The 21,870-nt window shown below is 40.2% G+C and overlaps 1 protein-coding gene across 1 annotated transcript; it reads left to right on the plus strand.

Moving 5' to 3' along the window:
- The first annotated feature begins 387 nt into the window (after window positions 1–387).
- Window positions 388–20,016, plus strand: LOC137789574 (GDNF family receptor alpha-1-like). The gene is made up of 10 exons (XM_068583286.1): window positions 388–968; window positions 1,349–1,657; window positions 2,486–2,569; window positions 11,527–11,705; window positions 12,378–12,550; window positions 12,744–12,853; window positions 14,116–14,250; window positions 15,197–15,396; window positions 18,308–18,355; window positions 18,741–20,016. Exons 1-10 carry the CDS (start codon window positions 929–931, stop codon window positions 18,891–18,893), a joined length of 1,431 nt encoding a protein of 476 aa, XP_068439387.1. The 5' UTR covers window positions 388–928; the 3' UTR covers window positions 18,894–20,016.
- Window positions 20,017–21,870: the final 1,854 nt, after the last annotated feature.

Here is a 21,870-nt window from a genome sequence, read left to right on the forward strand (position 1 = left end):
GACGAGCTGAGGTGTGAGGAAAATACTTTAAGTGCCTACAGTGAAGGACTGAGACACTTAGAAATAGCTGCAATTTAGCTATTTAATAGGAAATACACTTACAAAGTGTTAAGTGCTCATGTTATGCAGGCCTGCAGGTCACATACATATATAATGGACTATTATAAATGTTGATTTTTTTTCCAGAGAGTTAATAACTCGATCCAGCATGAATGCTCTTAGATGGTGTAACCTGCTCGATGCTGGCCATCAATTTGCCTGGACCGTTTTTAGCAGTATGTAAATCGAGGCTGTTAATGGGATTATTCAGGTTATTGTGCGCAAATAGTAGCGTGACGTCACGCCCTCGCTCGTTGCATCCCGAGCCTCTCAGTTTGTCATCAGAGTGGATCACAGACCGGATCAAACGGGGCGCTTTTGTCTCCCCACCTGCGAAACGGAATGGATTTGTATTCCAGCTTTCTTGGATGTATAAACACAGCCAGGGCATTGATGGACAGTCAGAGTTACATTCACACCTTCATCAAGTTGGACCTGGTGGGTTTAGTAGCGCCACTGTGATTCCCTCTGACTCTTCTCGGTCTCAGCTGTAAAGTTTTGTCCTCCAATCCAGTGGCAGCTCCCGTGTGGGATCAAACGCACTCCGTCTGTGTGTGTGATGGTCCGGCTGTGAGGCGGACATGCTCTCCATCGGCGCGCCTCTCCGCGTCTCACTCGTCTCCAACCGTCTCCAACTCCGGCAGGTTGTGCGCGATGTGGTCTTAGCTGCTGCTGGGGGACTCGGGTCGAGAGTTTGGAGTCTCACTGTTGGATCTACGGGATGCATCGTCACATGAACTCGTATTCTGTGCAACCCGAAGAAAAGCGGATCAGTGTGATGTGGCGTTTATTTTAAATCACTCGACTCCTCTTCAAACCCGAAAGCGCAATGATTTTAACAACTTTTGTCATGATACTGTCCTTCCCGGGTAAGTGACGCGTACATCTGTTGCATTTCTATCTTCGGGCTATTGCATTGGATATGTTCAAACTTCAACTTAAAAACACGCAGCCAGCAGAGGAGCGGGCACGTGGCCAGACGGCTACACACAACTGCATGTGTTTGACCTCCTCCGATCGTCGCGAAACGATTGCAGAAAGTTAGTTTGTGCATTATTTGGCTCCGAAGCTCTCTCCAATTAAATCACGTTAATTGGCGGCTCGGTTCGCCTCGTGTGTGTGTGTGTGTGTGTGTGTGTGTGTGTGTGTGTGTGTGTGTGTGTGTGTGTGTGTGTGTGTGGAGCGATGATGACGATGTAGTTGACACCGGGAACCCCAATGTTTCTGCCTCTCTTCTTGTAACTCCCAGACTCGGTGTTCACCTTGAAGGGTGCCGGCGTGTCGTCCTCCCGGCCCGCCCGCCCGGACTGCGTGAAGGCCAGTGAGCAGTGTCTGAAGGAGTACAGCTGCAGCACCAAGTACCGGACGATGAGGCAGTGCGTGGCCGGCAGGGAGAGCAACTTCAGCGCGGTCACCGGTCCCGAGGCGCAGATCGAGTGCCGCAGCGCCATCGACGCCATGAAGCAGAGCACCCTTAATAACTGCAGGTGTCGAAGAGGCATGAAGAAGGAGAAGAACTGTCTCCGGATCTTTTGGAGCATATTTCAGAGTTTACAGGGTATGCAAACTAATAGGCTTCATCATTTCCTTGAGTCGTGTGATTGTATCAAGTAAGGTACCCGTGGTGGGAGGAGGGAATCAGATCTGTTAAGTGAACGTACAAAAAGGTCCGACTATCATTGGACAAATTGAAGTGTTCCAAGAAAAAGCACACAACAGAAATTATGCAGGACGAATGGTCCCCGATTTGATATATGTTGTGTAATTTACACTAGTGCATGTGTATTAAGCAGTAGTTGCTCTATTTTTTTAATTTTTGTTTACAAGTGGAGGTAGTTTAGTCTGTAATAATGGATTAGTTTTTTTCAATAATCACACTGTATGCCATAGGTTTGAAATCTGAAACTGCAAATAAATGGTCAGATCGATATGCTATGGAGAGAAATGTAGTCTAGATTAAAAAGTGAAATACATTAAGTACGTCACATGTACATTAAGTAGTTGAATACAGTTACTTTCACATTCACGTAATCCTCCTTTTCCTGTAAATCAGTCACCTTGACTCATTTGTTCTCCTTCACCAAACCACATCGCTCCTATATGGGAGACAGAGATAATTGTACTTGTAGTGAACCTAAGCTCGACCTTGCGCATATGTCCTGTTTACTAATTGCATGACAACACATTGTTTACAAAACAATAAGAGTCAATAGGAGTAATTAACAAGGGATAATCTATTTAGTGTAATTAGTCAAATTGATGGGCTACTGTTCGAGTATCAGATAACATCCGCCCCCACACCACCTACGTTTATGCAAACATGCACGCAACATTGTATGTGTTGTGTTGACCATATCCCCCCCTTTCTCCAACCCTCCCCATGCAGGTAATGATTTGCTGGAGTACTCTCCGTACGAACAGGTCAATAGCCGGCTCTCGGACATCTTCCGCTTGGCCCCCATCATCGCTGGTAAGACGCCGCTTTTACGCTGCCGACGTTCCTCCGGCTTAAGTTTGAACATTGTGGAAAGTTAAGTCCTCGCATGCGTGGAGCCATTACTTCTCAGTCGTGCTTGAAAAGCCAGCTTTAGTCACCACATCGCCGTTAAAAATCTGTCACTATTTGACAACCCCTCTTTTCTATTGCTGTGTGGTTTCAGGCTGCAGCTTTCAACGGCCATTATCCATCACAAAGGCTTTTATGTGATACTGTGACCCACCATACACAAAGCAGAGTCATTTAGTATATTCCACGTTCAGCTTTAAAAGCAATGAGGAGGGGTTTGCCTGTTTTCCCACTGTCACAGTACAAATGCTGGATGTGGCATTTATGTGCTAGTTTTCAATGAATTATCCTTTTAGAATAAAGTCTGTGCCGTTTGTGCTCCAGGAGCTTGTAGGGCCTTAATTCCAACATAATTGTTGCTTGCTGTATATTGTTGTTCATCAAAATGCCATACATGTCCTCAAATAGCAATGGAGTGCATGTAGACTTGGGAGCATACACCTTGCAGGCCCATATTTAGACTTCACACACAGAGGAGCAATTAACCATCTGTCTGTCTGCATTCAATGACACTGACGGAACAAGAGCTGTGTGTGTGTGTGTGTGTGTGTGTGTGTGTGTGTGTGTGTGTGTGTGTGTGTGTGTGTGTGTGTGTGTGTGTGTGCGTGTGCGCAGCACTCTCTGGCACCCTTCAGTATTGGGCTTTCTGGCTAGAGGAGGGCGTCTGCCGACACTAGCCAGCTACCATTTCAGTGAAAAAAATGGTCATTCGATTTTCTTCCCCCCTCTCTGCCTCTCCCCTCTCTCTGTCTGGCTCTCGCTGTGATTGAATCCACTTAGCGTATCAAAGTGGCTTTGCTCCACATGCGCCGACATAATGGCTAACTGTATTTTAAACGGAGAGTAACATTTTTTAATTGGAAGTTGGATTTCTCTTCTGTGGAGATAGTGTGCAGGACTGAGAAGAATTGCAACAAAAAAAATAACTTGGGTTAAGAACTTCAAACAATCAGGTAATTTCTTGTACAACACAATGATTTGTGTAATGCTGTTTAGCTGAGACAGCAAATGTTTTAATCTTAATATTGATGAAGATGAATAAAAAAAAAGACGGATGCTGCTAATGCACTGTATCAAAGTAATTCTATGGACTATAGAAGTCATGACCGGTTAACTTGTGCTTTTTATCAAAAGAAATCACCATTGTGTATGCAAGTTTGTGAGCAACACAAATCAAGGAGCAGAGATGGAGCCAGAGCTGAATAGCTACTTTAATGTATAGCAGTGTAAATAGCCAAAGGCTCAACGAAAAGATAAATCACTTAATGGGTTAGATATCAGGAATCCATTTGCCATAAGTGATCTCATTCCTGTTTGCACCTAAGCCAGGCCTCTGGCAATCTGCTGTGTAAAATGATGAACAGGAGAGTCCATACCACCTCCCCTGGCTCTCCTGCCAACATCTTATGCTCACTGAATGGATGAAAATCAATGTGTGTTACTATATATATTTAGTTCATTTGCATTCCAAATAGGTTTCAGCAAATCGAAATGGCTATGAAATTAGCAGATGATGACCTCCAGTCTTTTGCAACCTCTCCACTCATCCTGTCGTATTTTAATTGGATTTTATGTAACAGCTTTACATGTACACATGTTTTGTCCTATTACATGAATTACATTACTAAACATAAATATCTTTCAACACCAAATCAACAAGACAAGAAGACGAGTACCCAGCAACCTAAATGCTAACAATGACAAGCTAACATGCTCACAAAGACAATTCTGAGATGCTGATGTGGCAGAGGTGTGTTCACCATGTACTCCATCTTAATTTAGCATGCTAATATTTGCTGATTAGCGCTGAGGCTGATGGGAATGTCATATTTAAGCAATGGGGGCCACTGAAGTCATTTGTCTCTCCAAGGACCATGAATAATTGTAATTGAATGGATATTGATGCAACAGTGGTCAAGATCTTTCATTCTGGACCAAAGTGGTTGACCGACTGACAGATTGACATAATGTCTATAGATAGATGCCACTATTATGGCTAAAAGCAAAGACAGCATAGTTAGTTTCCCAATGGCTTGTCAATTAGTATGACTCCCCACTGTTATTAAGTGATATCCTTTTTAAGTCCCATTTATGGCCCCTGCAGAAAGCTTCTCTTCTGATGTATTTATAAAATTATTAATGCAAACCAAAAAGGGCGAGACATCCGAGCCAATAACTGCTGGAATCTAGTCTCCAGGAACTCCTGAAATTAAATGCCGCATCATTTGTGAATCAATGTACAAATGCCTTTCAGAGATGTAACACAATGCTGTTGTGCAGACCGCGGGAACGACGGGCATGTACAGCAGCGCCCTTAACAAAAGGAAGAAAGCAGCCGCTGTACAATACATCATGTTTATGCCTTGAAAATAATTTGCTGGGGAACAACTGGGAAGACAACTTCAGGTGATTCCAGACATGCAGCTTTGCAATCCCATAGCGAGAGCGAAGAAAAGGACAGACTGCTGCAGGGTTTACTTGTACAATCACATTCTCAACTTTAGTACTGTAAATATAAGATACTTTCTCGAAAAACAAGATAAACTGATTTTTTCGTTTCGTCTTCAACGCTCACACCAGTGGCAGAAGAACACATTACACTACAAGAGGGTCTTTCGAGGAGCACATACATCGTAGTGTTTTACTCAGTCAGTCTTTACATACGTGAAGCCACAATCTAATATAAAAAATAAAGACTGAAAAGGTATAGGTAGAATGGTTGAAATCACTATATATTACTACATATTTGTACATAAATATGTAACAGCCATGTCTTTAAACAGACATACCTTTTATACTCAACAGTATTTCATTTCATAAACGTCCCCCACTCATGTTACTATGACACTGAATGTTTTTAGTTTCAGAGTGACCGACTTCTGAAGTTTTCAAAAAGTCTTCCAGCCAGTTCCTCAATTTCCATGTAAACAGACACTCTGTCGAGGTAACATCACGAGTACTGGCCCTGCTCCTGAGCCCAGTGACTACCCCACAGCTCCCAGTGCCCGCACTGTATTGTAGCTCATCGCTCTTACAGAGAATTGAGTCGGTGAACAAGAGGAGAAGCCTGGCATGATGATTTTCCATCGCAGCGATCTCCAGAATAAATCAGTGGGTCTAGTTGCCTGAAGCAACAGATGCATCCATCCTCTGTAGTCGTTGTCCTCGGCCCGTGGCCCATCCTGCCTGTGAACTACAAACATCAGAGTATAGAAACACTTTTAATCTGCTGATCCTTTTTTTTTTTTTTTTTTTTTTTACCCAAGACTGCTTTCAGTCGTATCAGCAAATCATCTGAAGGAATTTCCTTTCACACACTTCTTGTTTTCGCTCTGCCCCTCCGTGGCCGCAGAATAACGCAATTCATTCCAACCGAGTTAACCAGAGGGAGCTCGAAATCCAATAATAGACACAAGTTGTGGATTAGAAGTTTGAAATTCCCTTAGCTGCTGTGTAATCAAATATTAAAACGTGTGCATTCAGTGGCATGAAATGAAACCAACTTTATCACATTTATTAGCAAGGCTATTGTATTTCATACTACTACCGTCCTCATAGCAGAAAACAGAATGGGTGGACACAATAACACCAACATCTGTACAACCAAATGTAATCTGAGGTGTTGAACGACCACCAGGGCAACACACAAATATAAAATAGCATTAAAAAAAAGCACTTCTGCAAACATCAAAACATCATAGATTGGAAAATTGCATGTCCTGAGAGTAGTGTGTGTTGAGGCCTTAAAATATTGAGGTATACAATCTGAAACTTGCTTTGCCACTGGGTTTTGACAATACTTTTTGGCAACGTCATGCAAAAGAAATACAATAATTATCATATGAATCATGACAATAATAAGTGGATATTCAATCATGGTTGATGGTGGGGAATGGCTAATCATGACTTTCAGATAAGAAAATCAAACGCTGCCGGCTGCAGGTGACACAGGACAATGTTTTCCATCAAATACGGAATTATTTGATGGGCGATAACCACACCCTGCACCCACGCGCACAAACACCTATGTACACTAACACTTAATCATTCTTACTGTGTGCATTTCTGCTGCATGGGCGCCCTCATCTACATGCAAATCGTTCTGCACACATCCCATACATTAACTGGCACGTACACATCCCCTCAGTGCCTCAGGCCTTTCTTCCATCTCTCAGATTTGATATATACGTTCATAAATATGCAGGTTCATGGTTTTAACTACAAATGCTTAAAAGTAGGAAGGAAGAAAGCAGAAGAAAGAAAAAGAAAGTCGGCTAAAGTAACATCATTTGGCAACTGCTGATGGTGAGACAGGACACAGACAGTTTTCATTTTAATTGGCGAAGCTGAATATCAGCCCTTTGATAGGAGAAAACTGACATTCTGAAGAACCGAAGGCAAAAAAATGGACTCGGGCCTCCATACCTCCGACTCCCCCACTGCATTGTCAGGTGCAACCACAGCAATTTGTGCTCATACTTTATGTTCTCGCCCACATATCCTGCAGTCACAATCATAGAATGATATGTCCAGTCATCCGAACCATCACCTTTATCTTATATCAGCATCACACTGAATGGCAGACATGAGCAATGTAGAGGGTATTGCATAGACGTGTGAATTAATTCGAATAAATAAATAGCTGGTGTGGTATAAACTAAGTGATATTTTCATAATGCACTTAATACATGGGTCTTGGGTCTGGTCGTAAATATTGAGACACTGGCATATATTTAGTGATGCTGGCAAGAAACCTGATAGAAGGCAGGGTGCCATGAAGAAGTGGGCTCTGACCACTGCAGTTGTATTTCCATTATAGGAGATGGAGAGGGCACTGAGTGGAGGGATACACTTAAAAGGATTAAATAAAACAGCGAAGAATTTATACCCATTAATTTGGGCTGCGCAATCATGGCCAAAATGAAAGTCAGGCTTTTTTTTTCTTCTTTTCATCAATAGTGAGATCATGAGTTATTCACAATTATTCATTGATGCAGGTGGGGGTAATATTTTTGTTGCACTTTCACATTTGAATAAACAAAGTACTGCCTTCCGTGTTGTAGTCCAGCTAATGTACACACCTTTGCATCAAAATGTAAAATTTAAGAAAGTTTTTCGCACGCTGCCACTGTCGGGTGTGCACACAGAGGCACGACTTCTCCTCAAGCCGAGCATGAATTCAAAATGTCATTAAATGCTTATTTAATGGAGGAAAGCCCGAATGATGGCCATGATTAGTGTGTGATTAACTGTGCAGCCCTACCGTGTTCACCACATGCAAAGACTCTGCACTATAGTTATGTTGCAGTTTTAGGTATTTGGGATAGTGAATTTTGAGGGAAATACAAATGAACTGTAGACATTATGTTTGAATATTACATGTCAAATATACATATTATACAAACTTTTGGGGAAAAAAAAAAGTTTGCATTCATCTTTGACCTGTGATAAAATCCAGACAGAAATCTAGTCTGCACAACTTTGACTACTTACTACCTTTTTGTAGCCCAACAATGCTGGTCATGTTCACTGACTGAGCTAACAGTCTCAACTCTTCCTGTGTTATCCCCTTTTTAATTTGGGATCTCCGTGCACACAGAGGTTTGGTCTGATGGTCACACTAATAATCTGCATTACTGTAAACCGTGTTCCATGGATATGGGAGGATTTACATGTCATGCACAGATAAAAAAAAAGGGCAATTCCGAGACTATATGATCCTATTTTCTTGAATTAAATTCAGAGAACAAAGAAGAAGTAGGCTTGAGCAATCCTTGGCTCAACATGATCTAGAACTGTAAATAAACCCCATAAAGAAAGGAGGTTTAACCAGCTCCACTGCTTCTGCTGGTGCTCTTTATTCAATGCATCCTGTGCAAAGAGATTAATCCATCTAAGCCTGCATCTACAAGCAAAAAAATAAAGGGAGTGCGCAATCTGATGCATGAAGCACGGTGGTGTAAACCGTGCAGCCTTGTCCTGCAGTTTCTTTAGCTTCATGGTTATAATCAAGTCTTTTTACAATGAGCTTTTCATTAGTTTTTTTTCACAGCACACACACACACAATCACATACAAAGGCCTGCATGAATGTATTGGCAATCGTCGGTTGCTGGGCTGATGGTGGGCAGTTTTAACATATTACCCAACCCAAGTATATTCAGTGCTGTAGAGGCCAAATGCAAATTTTCAAAAGCTCATTGGCCAGTTATCCAACAGATGCAGGCCGTGTGTCAAATAAGCGAACACAATTTTACACAATCTAAAAGATCGATTTTTTTTTTTTTTGTATTTACATGAAAAATGTATCTCGGCTAAACTTTCTATTTAATTCCATTATTGAGGACATACGCACTCTGTACATGTTGGCATCCGGACAACAAAAGTTTGCTTCTAATAATCCCCCCAGGACACCGTAATTAACGTCTTCTTTGAGATTCATACTCAACCCTACCTGTCTGTCAGTCTTTGAAAAGGTCTTTTGTGTCAACCTACTGGAGGTCAAAGGGTCAGATTCCAGTGTTTGCTACACTGGCTTGTTGTCTGGTCTACATCAATGGCAACATGGTGGGCTTGCTCAGGGGGTGCAACTGAAGAAGGCTAAGTGACATTGGTTTTTTCCTAAAGCCTGTAGGTCTTTAAACAAGATATGTTCAGACGGACATATAGGATCGCAGTTCTTGGTTTGCGCTTCAAGGTCAATACACCAACAACACAAGAAACCAGATTAATGTTTGGTAAATTAATGAGTGTATAGGTTAAAAATGATAAGTTGGAACAGTTTTGGTCCCCTTTTTTGGAGGGTTTTTCTTCGAGATCATTTAAGTTGTCTGACATTTCTTGCTGCATGTTAGAGATAACCATGACAAGAAAGACATATTTACAATAACAACATTGCAGAAACAAGCAACAATTGTTTTCAATACAGTGATAGTAATACAGATCAAATAATACAAAATACCAACTTATAACAATCTTCAACAGAGTCCTGTCTTTTAAAAATTACCTATTTTGATTTTGTTGAAATTGTGATCCAAGTGTATATATATGTGACCCTCAAACCGTAATTGTTACATAGGGATGTAACAAGGTTACCTGGCTAATGTTAGATGACTTGATAGCCACGCATTTGTGAAGCAAACAAATCACTTTTCTGAAAAGTGAGGATGTTCTTGTGCTCTTGTTGGAGATTTGAATAAAGTAATTGTTAAACTATTCGCTCATAAACTTGAACATGATCTCGGAGACAATCAACCGTGAATTGTACCCCCGAAACTCCAAAATGATCTTATTAAATGAAAAATACTCCTGGTAGAAAAGTGTTTTTCTTTGCATCTATATGGAGTCGCATTTTGCTCTCTGACTGTAATTGAGGCAGAACTGTCACACCTATGGCTTGAGAGCTCCAAACACCCACTAAAGGATCACAGCTCACATCTCGAGGCACTTGTCAGATGTAAGTAATGGCTTTTGTAATATGTGATTAACCCTAGGTTCAAGAATGTATTCAGATGTAATCATGGCTCATTCTGTGGTGCATGAAAGAGTGCAGTGAGCTTCAATTCCACCTCAAAAGGCAGATTTACAGAATTCATTCTTCCATGTCGAGGCCGAGGGTACAGTTTGCGTTACTGCGCCGAACTCAGTCGGGCAAGAAGGACTTTGTACCGACAAATAGCAAAAATTAGATGTGAGAGTCATTATGTTGGCCAGAGAGTGTTTTTGCTGGGCTGTGATGGAAAGACAGGCACACTGTGATGGAACTTGGTTGATGTGAAATAAAGTAGGGAAAATGCACAGTGTCTGAGCAGGTGTTTGTATTTTCATGACGTACATTTTTGTGTTATTTGTAAGGCCGCGGACAACAAAATATCCTGCAAATGACACGCTTAAGATAACGAGAACAACAGCAACAGTCACACAAACACACAATGGAATATATTAATATGAGCATCGTGCTTTTTGAGCTTTGAATATTAGGGTTTGAGCTGTTCGGTGTGGTCTAAATTGGATTTATCTGTTGCACATATACGGTTTGATCTCGACTACCAGACTTAACGAGGTCACAGACTGGGATCTGATAACAACCTGAAGTACACAATTTAGCCAGAAAATTAACGTTGGAACCTGTAACAAAGCAACTGGAGCAACAAATTGGAACAATACATTATAATTAAACCTCTGTAAAAGATGTTCATTTATGGCGTGATGTGTTTAGAAATACAAGCAGGGCGTCGTTCTACTCACAGCTCTCATAGAGCCTTTTCATTTTCAAAGATGCTTCCAGTAATTGATGTAATTCTAGTACAAAATAATAGTCGTACTTTGCGTAAATATTTGTTCTGGCTATTATTTAGGGATGAATAGCTGCTTCCTATTTTTTGGATTATAACTCATGTCAATAATGACAACAATAGAATGCTTTGTATCTACATGAGGGTGTATATATCCCAGTGCACCTAAGAGACACTTAGAGACGTCTTTAGGACTATGGATGGGAATGCACAATTTCTGCAATCTAATTAAACTGTCAGGGACAAAGTAAAGAGGTAATGGTATTACACCGTGAAAAATGATGGTGGAAATAGGAGTGTAACATCACTTTAAGAAATTGCTCTGTCAGAAAATATATTTCCTCATGATGCCTTTCTTTCTTTTCACTGAAATTGACTCAAATATTTCTCTTCATTGTTCTTCATCTCGTGCCTGCACTGTATCTTCTACTCTGATTCACTCATGACTACCTTCCCCTTGAATAATTGATCATTTAGGACGTGTAAAGAACAATACAACCTGTCCGAGTAAGTCCTCATTGTCAAATGAGGAAATATAAAATGATAAATCTCTCTTTCTCTTTCCAAGTTGAGCCTGCGTCTACCAAGGAGAACAACTGTTTGAATGCTGCCAAGGCCTGCAACTTGAACGACACATGTAAGAAATACCGCTCGGCGTACATCAACCCCTGTACGAGCAGGGTGTCTGCTTCTGAGGTCTGCAACAAGCGCAAATGCCACAAGGCCCTGCGACAGTTCTTTGACAAGGTAATTAAGCATGTTCATTCCGAGCGCTGCTGTTTGTGTGTTTGACTCGTTACTCAAATCAACATCTGAACCAAATGTCAAAGGAAAAGAGCTATGAGCAATATGACATAAAGCTGACGTCGAACCCAATCTCTCGGTAAAAGTCTCAGTTACTTATCACAAGGCTGCACTCTGCTAAAGCTAGCACAGTTGTAAATGCACCCAAAGCTGCAATTGTGACCAAATTGTTTGATCCACCTCGTCCTGGGACACATTGTGACCCCATTGAACACGAGTACAGATGCAATTACATTTACTACGTGGTTGAACATACGTAGTGCAAGTCTGATATATTGCAGCCTTCCGCAGCCCTTTCAGAGAGGGTTCTTCATCGGATCTCAATGTGGACACTGAAGACATGTAACCACCAAGTGCAACCGCAATCAGGTTAAATCCGATATAATCTGGATATGAGACCCATTTGAAAGGTGTAAAGGTGTAAATGTTCACATTTTTTCACTCTTTAACTACAAGGAATCTATAAACTGGGAAAGGTAAGTTACTCAGCAGCGCTAGTACAGGTGGAAGTTGCATTGGAACTTGAAGATCTTTTTTTAGAGAGCGAAGAGGAAGACAGTCTTTCGAACATAAATGGAAACCTTTTTTTGTTTACATTGTCTTCCCAAAATAAAGGTTCCAACTAAATACAGCTACGGGATGCTGTTTTGCTCCTGTCCAGCGGGGGATCAGACAGCTTGTGCAGAACGCCGACGACAAACAATCGTACCCGTCTGCTCTTACGAGGACAAAGACAAGCCCAACTGTCTGTCTCTTCAGAACACATGCAAGACCAACTACATCTGCAAGTGAGAAGGCAAAGAGGGATCCGAAATAAACTCCATCTGTTTTCCAAATATACTGTCCAATGTTCGTTATACCGGTGCTTTTTTTTTTTACGACGATAACTGATTGAACTATTACTTATCCAAGTACAAACCTGGCATCTAAGAACAGCATCAGGAAATAAGCATCTATAATTTGTATCTGTGTTGTTTTTAGGTCAAGGCTCGCAGACTTTATCAGCAACTGTCAGCCAGAAGCTCACTCCATATCCGGCTGTCTGAGGGAGAGCTACGCCGACTGTCTCCTGTCTTACTCAGGCCTTATTGGTAAGTTATCTCAAGTGTTGGTAAATTACTTCAGAATTTGGAAGATCAAATGTAAAGCTATACTGGTAACTCAACGTAAAGTTGGACTATAAGTGCTATTTCTTAAGATTTGCTTTGAACCTATTCCAAATGATACACTATACATTATTTGTGATCAGTCAATCGTTTGGTTATCAAACTCAATTCTATTTTGTTCTCTTTATTATCAAAATGAATAGAAGTGATGTATACAGCTTATACAGATGACAGAGACACATAACAGGTATGGAAAGGTGAATATTTTCCTTTAACAGCTGTACAGAATTGAATCCTAAAACTAGAGTACAGTATTTAATCAGGCATTATAAGCTGCTTAGAGGCAGTGAAAAAGAGATCATAATTCATCTTTAATAGCTATTTATGGTATTGTGAAACATCTCTTTCAAACAACTGGATTTATCATGGTAATGCTATAATTCACTTGGTTCAATTCTCATCTTCACTGTAACAGACCATGAATGCATCATTATGTAAGTGAACGTAACCTTCGTTCATTGGCCATTAGCGGTGCAGCCAACCTTACTCGCTCTCCTCCTGTCAATTTAAACACACATTTTATGTTCATAATGCAATATTATTGCAGATCGGTGACTAGAAAAGCATGAATGCCAATGTCCTGAACTCATATTTTACTGAGTATCGGCGGATAACGAACGTCAGTAAAACTTTATTTCACTCTGTGATGGTTAACTATGTAATTAATCTGTTCGGCACAAATGCGTGCCGAACTGTGAGGGGCGATTCGTACGGCTCTTGGATCCACAGTGGTCCGCTACGCCAGTAATTTGCACTGTTTTCATCATAGCTCTTTGCAGAAGTGGAGCTTATTTCCCTTTGATTCAGTCTTTGATCTATCAGCAGGTTCCATCATGTATAAAGGAAATATGTTGAGTTTTAATAATGTGATTTGAACATAGGGCAACGGTGACCAATTGTCAACTCAACATGCAGACATTTTAATCTATCCCATTCATATTCAACTCCACACAGGTAACAGCCTCTAATGTCCCCCCCCCTCCTCACATTTGCATGTACTTGCACAGCTAATAAGTAAGAGCCAAATCAATCCCATTTTTTGCCAATATAGCCAACGGTTAAAGAGAGAAATTACATTTAAGCATCATAACGCAGCTCCATCTGAACATCCAAATGTAAGAGTGGAACCAAAAGAGTCCTGAGAGTAATGTCACAACAACTAACCACAGTTCTCTGTTTTGCCGCAGGTACGGTGATGACACCCAATTATGTGCGATCCCTTGGTATCAGCCTGTCGCCGTGGTGCGACTGCGGCAGCAGCGGCAACAGCAAGCCAGACTGTGAAAGATTTGCAGAGTTTTTCACCCACAATCGATGCCTACGTGAGTTCCAGTACAGCCGAGATTATAATTTCAAATCCCAAATTGGCCTATTCTTCGAAGCATGAGGGCCAAATTGACCCATTGTATCATTTAAACTTCAATTGATCTTTTGAAATTATGGACTGGGATGTATTGACTACAAGCTGTAAGAGTACAGTGTGTGATGGTCGATTGTGTGTTCGCCCTACATGTACAATGTATGTTTCTTTGACTGCGTCTACAGTCTCTTGAGCATTTTGTTTTCCTGCTCACACGCGAGCACGAGTGGCAGCCAGTGCCCTTCACACTCCACGTTTTAAAAGTATAACAGAGCCATTTTAATTGAATGGCTGCGTCCTTAATAACTCATGCCCAATTGCTTTTTACTATGATTAAGACTAGATATTATTAAAAAAAAGAGTTTTTTTGCTCAGGGAAAGGTATCTTCTATTAAATGTGGAAGTTAATGATGGAAAAAAATTGCATTACACAAATAAAGTTTTCAAATTTCAGCCGGTGATTAAGTTCCTTTTTTGTGAATCATAGCTATTATAGGTAGACACTGCTTTTAAAAATGCTCTCAAGAAAGGTCAAGTAATTTAGTTTTCCTCCACAATCATCCAAAGTATCAATTATAAACAACGTTTAGCTGGGCATGAACAAAATGTTTAGGGCCATGCCGCTTGCACTTACTTCTCCATCGCTGACTGAAGACATCTGCTATCTTGTAGATGTGCAGACTGTATTATTAAAAAGAGGTTTGGAGGGCATGCTGCGGGATACGGCTTATTACATGTAATTATACAATTCTACAGTTGACTGGAAGTAATGACATTGCATGCATAGTTTCTCATAAATCCGTACACATTTCTCACTTTCCGTTTCATTTAATTATATACTGTCCATTAAAATATAGATTTAGTAAAGGAATCAAAAAGTCACAAATTAATACACTATATTCTTCCAGGAAATGCTATCCAGGCGTTTGGCAATGGTACTGATGTTGGAGTCTGGCAGCCCCAGCCCCCGATTCAGCCGACTGTGCCAGAGCCCGGCGTCAGTGGGAGGGGCAAAGACCGAACCAGTAACGGACTGGATGCCCTGACAGACGTCAGCAAACTGGATCTTGATGGAGACGCATTGTATCACATCTGTGGGACCTTACAGGTGACGCTTTTAAAGTGGAGCGTTTGCAAGAGGAGTTGCAGTGTTTGAATAAAGGAGGGATTGTTCTTTGCTGACTGATGAACCTGATGTTTATTTATAACATAAACAACAACAACAAAAAAAGTCGAGAAAAAAATGAAGACAAAATCACTGCGTAATTTTTGTCCGATATAAATTCAAACTAAATGTCTCTGTGCGAGCTAAGAGCAGGATTAAAAAGAAAAATGGCTTCGTCCAATTGCATGTATCTTAATTATTGAATGTATTTTACATTTTACTCTGTTAAGGCTCAAAAATACCTCAAGAGAAAGCACAAACTAATCTCAAGAAACAAGCAGCAATACAACAACACTATCTCGTCCACTCAGCAGTGCATTTTATTTGACTGCATAGTTTTTTATACGCCGACAGACGACAACATCAACTTTTCTTTAACCAGCCTATACCTTCACTGATCCTATTAACAAATAAACGGTATGGGTCTTATTAGGAATTCCTATCTGACACAAATACTACAATACTTAATATTAGCATAATAAACTAGCTTACCTAGCCTACTAATCCCCATCTTTGTTTGTAGTTAGCGGCTGTGTCTCAACTGCAGTTTAAGATAAACTTAAAGAACCAACAGGAAATCCCTCCACACCCCAGCAAATGTTTGTTTTATAGTTTCCAGGCTTTTCGTCCCTATACATTTTTGAAAGCTTTTAAACCTTTTAAAACTTAGGAAAGAAAAAGGCTTGAATCTAAATGGAGACCTACATATCAGCTAGAGATCTCTTCAGAGCTTCTGTCTGAGTTTTAGACGTCTGGCTCTGTCACATTGATGGATATGGGATGGTTTTATGATGCATGCACAGAATCCCGCCTCCCGGGCAGAAAGATGAGACGTCAGTGTGGAGTCAGAGCCTCCAAAGCTGTCATGTCAAAGCTAATTGGTTGCCACAGTAACATCAAAAATGGCCCACAGGGGTAGTGTGTCTGCTTCTGCGTGTGTCTGTGTGTCTGTGTGTCTGTGTGGTGTGTGTGGGGGACACAGTATCTTTCTCAGGATATACCACATTTTTGACTCCCGGTTCAATTCCTGTTCGCTTTGTCACAACAATAGCTGCTCATGGTTAAAAAATACAAAATGGTGCATTTGAGCAGAATTACTAGCAAACGGATTCTTTTTTTAAAGTGTCTGAACCACATTTCAAGCTTTACAAAGCACAAGAAGGTTCATGTTGAACCACTAAACTCCAGTTAGAGGCTGTTCTGGAGCTTCTGTTCATATCTCGATCGATCAAGCTCAGCAGATAAAGTTTGTGCGGTTGTCATGCATTGTTAATGTCCGCAGGTTCAGCTCCATGGAGAGTTTTTCAACAACTGTTTCCAGGTGAAGGATAATGTAAACTTTTGATCTCAAGAAAAGAACAAAGGAGTAAACTCCTTATCTGCTGAGGAAGATTGTGTGATTATGGGCCAAAGTTTCAAAAGAGCTAACTTCTCAATTGACTTTGTGGTCATGTTATTTACCAAAGGCAATCACAGTGTTCCACTGGAGACTGACATTATTTCATAGCTATAACTCATTTAATCCCATGTGTCTAACCATATGCATGAGAACAAAAATCTCAACAGAAAAAAAAAACAATTTCCAATGTGATTTGAAAAAGTGCTTCCACAAATGTTCCAAGCAGTCACAGATAATAATGCAAATGGTATAATTAGTTTTTTAATACCTATTGCAATTGTAGAAAAACACATCAATGCGCTGATTATGACATTTTACGTGATAAATTGCATGTTTTGCCGAGACGTGCTTTCAGGTAGTCCAGCTCCGTTGAAAGTGTTTGGCTGCAGCAACACATTTCAGACCTCTGCTATTCTCTTCTGATAAATACTTCGGGACTATAAATGAGATGATATCACATATACTTTAAGGGAGACAATCTATCATATTGGCTTTTAATAGCGATAATATGATTTATCACTGGCAGAAGCATCCTCCAGGAGGAAAGACCTCCTATAGAGCAATTAATCACTCTTCTCCAGAATCCTGCTTCATAGAATTCTTTCTACTTAAAAACCAATGCGTTGAGTGTTTATTATGTTCCTGAACCGCCACAGAGTCACTTTATCATTTCCTGTACACCGTCTCTGTATCTGTGAGTGTGTTTTTTTGTTTGTGTGTGTGCGCAAAATACATTTGGGTGTTTTTCCATGTGGCTGAAGAGGTTTGGAGGAATCTGAGAAAAGTTTTAAAGTTATTAAACTGTCATAACCTTGAGCTGGCGCAAAATCTAACACAGACCCACTTTTCACACAAACACATAAGTCTGGCTCGAGGCGGATGATTATACAAAGAGGTCCATGTCGGGCTAAACTGTGGGAATTGGTGGGCACTGAAAGTATTATCATAAATCTTATTGTTGTGTATTTTGCTGCATAACTATAGCGGTGGGGGTTTGACTCAATGCAGTAATGATTTTGCTAGAACTTGTTTTACTTTATAGACAATGCCCTTCCTTTAGCCACAGTCGTGCCACCGAATGATGCGTTGAATAATGATCAGTTTGGGATTGTGAAGGACAAACCGGATCAAGTGAGAATGAAATTGGAGCACGATGGTAGCCATGAAACCACAACGTCCTGGGTTTGCCTCCGGTTCTTTGCTGCATGCCATACCTCTCTTTCTCTCCCTAATTTCCAGTGTCATCTGTCTAATAATGAAACAAAACAAAAATATATATATATATATATATATATATATATATATATATATATATATATATATATATATATATATATATATATATATATATATATATATATATATATATATATATATATATATATATATATTCATTCTTAGAAATGAAATGAATTAACATGAATACCTTCTCTTCCTTTTTTTTCTTCCTTCTAGGCCCAAAAATTGGTGTCAAATCTGACAGTGGACGCTGCTCAGTGTGTGGTAAGAAGTCGGTTCCATTGAATCTAAACATATACAGACGTTGTGTCAAATATATTTTATATGGGTCCCTTAGATTTGATCATAAATAAATAAAACTGATGTATTGAGCTCAACATGTTAAAGTTGTTTTGAATGAATGTGCACTATTACATTTCGAAGATGTTCCATCTTGGCCATGTGTTAAAACCTTTTCCAGAGTTTCAACTCAGGGTTCTGTTTGCACAGATTCAAATATACAAAATGATATTTTGGAAGCTGTCTGCATCCCCAGATTTGCTTTGATTTTAAGCACAAGCAAAACATATTCTGATCCAGATTGACAATACAAAAAAAAAAGATTAATTGTGATCTTTCAGCTTCATGACAGAGGTTTTTTTCCCCTCAGAACCATCAACTGGATGAGTCCAGGAACTCAAACGCCAACGCCAGAAGCCCAGCAGCCGAACTCGCCTGCTTGCGCCACTCAAGTCTGCTCCTCTCGCTCGCCTTTGCTTTAACGCCAATGCTCTTACGGCCTGAAGGTTTTCCACCGTTGTAGGATCGGACGACTATGGATCGAGACTCCTCTCAAGAAGTGATTCAACTCATTATTGATTTAAACATTTGCCAAAGTGTGACACTTGCATTTTTTTTTTTTTTTTTTTCGGAAAACGGAAGTAATCTCCAGAAGAGCGCTGACGTCAGACAACAGTGGATTATTTCGGAGCATTTTAAATGTCGCCGAGCGCAGACGCGTCGATGCTCTTGCTGAGACATCAGCAGCTCATTTGCTCTCCGGGCCTCGTGGGGGGCAATTTGGTGACTTCAAGAATCCGGTTCAATGCTGAGGAACACTCATTTTTTGGGGGAGTTAAACTCTGTGATCTGATCGGCATGTGAATAAATTCACTTCTTTGGAATGTGTTGCAATCAGTGCAAATCTGAATGGACTGTCAATGTGCCGAGCAGTGTTTCTGGGGAAGGAGTGCATCGTTTGTGTATAACTGTGCTCGGATCTGTCCAGCCAATAAAGCTGCTTTAGTTTAACAAAAGAAAAACTAAGTGTTGTATAAAAGTGCTGATCTATAATACGTCACGAGGGACGACTAACACATTTCACAGACACACTGAATGAAACAATAGATATTTAATTTGAGAGCCCATCGCATTTTGTCAGCGTGTCATCAAAGGACAAAAACATATCAGCCAGAAGAAAGTAACAATTTCTATTCTACATGTTCGGTACTAGGTATAGATCAGTTTTGTAGATTTATTTGATCGTTATGGTTGTTTGTGGTTTAATCGCCTCGAAAAGAACATTTTGTACATATGATACATGAAGCGAACACTCTATAACAGTGTGCTGCCGTTAGCTTGTAACATATTGTCTGTAATGTTTTTGGGAGTCTTTGTTAGTATCTGTTGACTGAGGCCAGTCAGCATTATCCAGTGTAACTCTGATTTATGAAATGTGACAGGATATGGTTCATTAATCATGTGGTTAAAGATATGACTGTTGTGTGGTTATATTTTGGCATATGATTGCAAAGTGCATATTGTTATCTTAAACAGTATTTTTCTTGAGGAATAACAAACTGTCTGTAACAGCAACAAGAACATAAAGACTTTACAAAAAGTGTCTTTATTGGCATAAATGAAGTTATGTTATCTTTCTGTTTTACTCATACAAAATGTGTACATATTTACAAGTAGAGCAAAAGACAAAAGCTGACACTGCCAGCGATTACTGCTGATACAAACAAAGGACAAGGAAAACACTAGCATAGTTATTATAAACTGAATGACACCATAATTATCAAAGTCATTCAAAGAATGTACAACAATAAGACAATGAACACTGAAAACCTATCTTTAAACTTCATTGTCATTTTAAAAATGTGTCACTTCCAGATATTATCCCATAGACATCTTAAAGATGCACTTTTGTACAAGTTGTGTATCCGATTTGAAGTTATTTTTTAAAGGTTTTGGTCCAAAAATACTCAATTGTGACCTATAGACTTAAATACACGTCATATAGGAGGCCATTTTTATGTACAAGTAGCCATGAAAAACATAACAAAATTGGTGATGTGTTCAGTTCCAGCTGAAATAATAAAACGGTGAACACTCATGCTGGTTTCTGAACTCCACAGAAAAGGATCCATCCTGTGTTGTGCTCATATCATTCCCTCCAGTTCATCTGTATTTTTAGCAACGAGGAGGGACACTTGTAACGCAGGATTACGAGATAGCGGCGGGCAGACAGGCCGCCATTGTCAGTCAGATCACATCAGTCCCAGTGCGGAGCGACACCGGCGGACAAGGACGCCGCCTGTAGAGGACATACTGCTCCGTGGACAGGGAGGGTGGGGGGGGGGGGGGGGGCAACGTCTCGCCAAGAACATGACACACCTGTTTGGGCTCAGTGATGGAGCACTTGACCTAGAGAGAAGAGAGCCTGAGATTTATTAGATGTGTCATAGAACCGAAATATCCTCCTCATGTTATACATGAGATGGAAAGGACACATTCAAACGGAAATATCAGGGATGATTGGAGGGATGCAGACGCGTTGCTTTTGGGAAATACGGCTATTGTCTTTTTGAGAAAATGTTGAACAATATCAAGTTCACATCCACAATATAGCTGATTCCTCCGCGCCGTGAAGCTTTTTTGACTTCATAACTGATATCGATGGTGGAAGAGCAAAACCTCCGGTCTGAAAAATCTACTTTTTTTGGGAATACAAAAATAACAGAATGCTATTTGTTCAGGATATCCAATACATAATGCAAAAATAACAACAAAAAATACATAAAGAACCACATGCACACATAGGAAGGTTTTCTCCACTTTTCCTGAATCATTTTACAGTCTGGAGGTTTTGCACTTTGGCCATCGATACGTTCCTTCGGCTGGAAATGAAAATAGGATCCAAAAAAATGCAATTTACTCGTGTGTGAGAAATATTTGATAAACTAACAAATCCCAGACCACAACACAGACGAAAAAGTTCTGGTTTCAGAACTGTCTATCAGCAGCCTTATTTATAGGGGTATCAACACTTTGACACTAATTAAGCCCAGGGGTCCAAGGATCAAAAACAGGCACAACATCAAACCACTAACTCATGTATCTATTGACCAGGTATGTTAAACCATGAGCTCATTAGCAGCTAATTCTAAAAGATACATTTTGCAAATAACTACACACGGTTATTACACACATTATTCAAAACTAATAGCCTGTTTTGTTTTAATACCACACTCAACTATTAAGCTTTTCTACCCAGAATGCACATGTGAAATCAGATCTCCAACACCATAAATAGGATTCAGGTTCGCTCGTTGGTGTGAACACAAATGGAGGCCACTCCTGGAGACTTACTATCATCGCAAAGCTATATTTTGTGTAGTTAATGATATCTTTAGATAGTATTTGATACTCAGCTATTCGAGTCTACTCTTATGAGTGTACGAGTATGGAAAATAAACACATTTTCACAGCTTTTTAGCAATTGTGTTCGAGCAATA

The sequence above is a fragment of the Clinocottus analis genome, unplaced genomic scaffold (assembly GCF_023055335.1).
Source record: "Clinocottus analis isolate CAN_PGR_092001 unplaced genomic scaffold, fCliAna1.0.p SCAF_19, whole genome shotgun sequence".
Taxonomy (NCBI): domain Eukaryota; kingdom Metazoa; phylum Chordata; class Actinopteri; order Perciformes; family Cottidae; genus Clinocottus; species Clinocottus analis.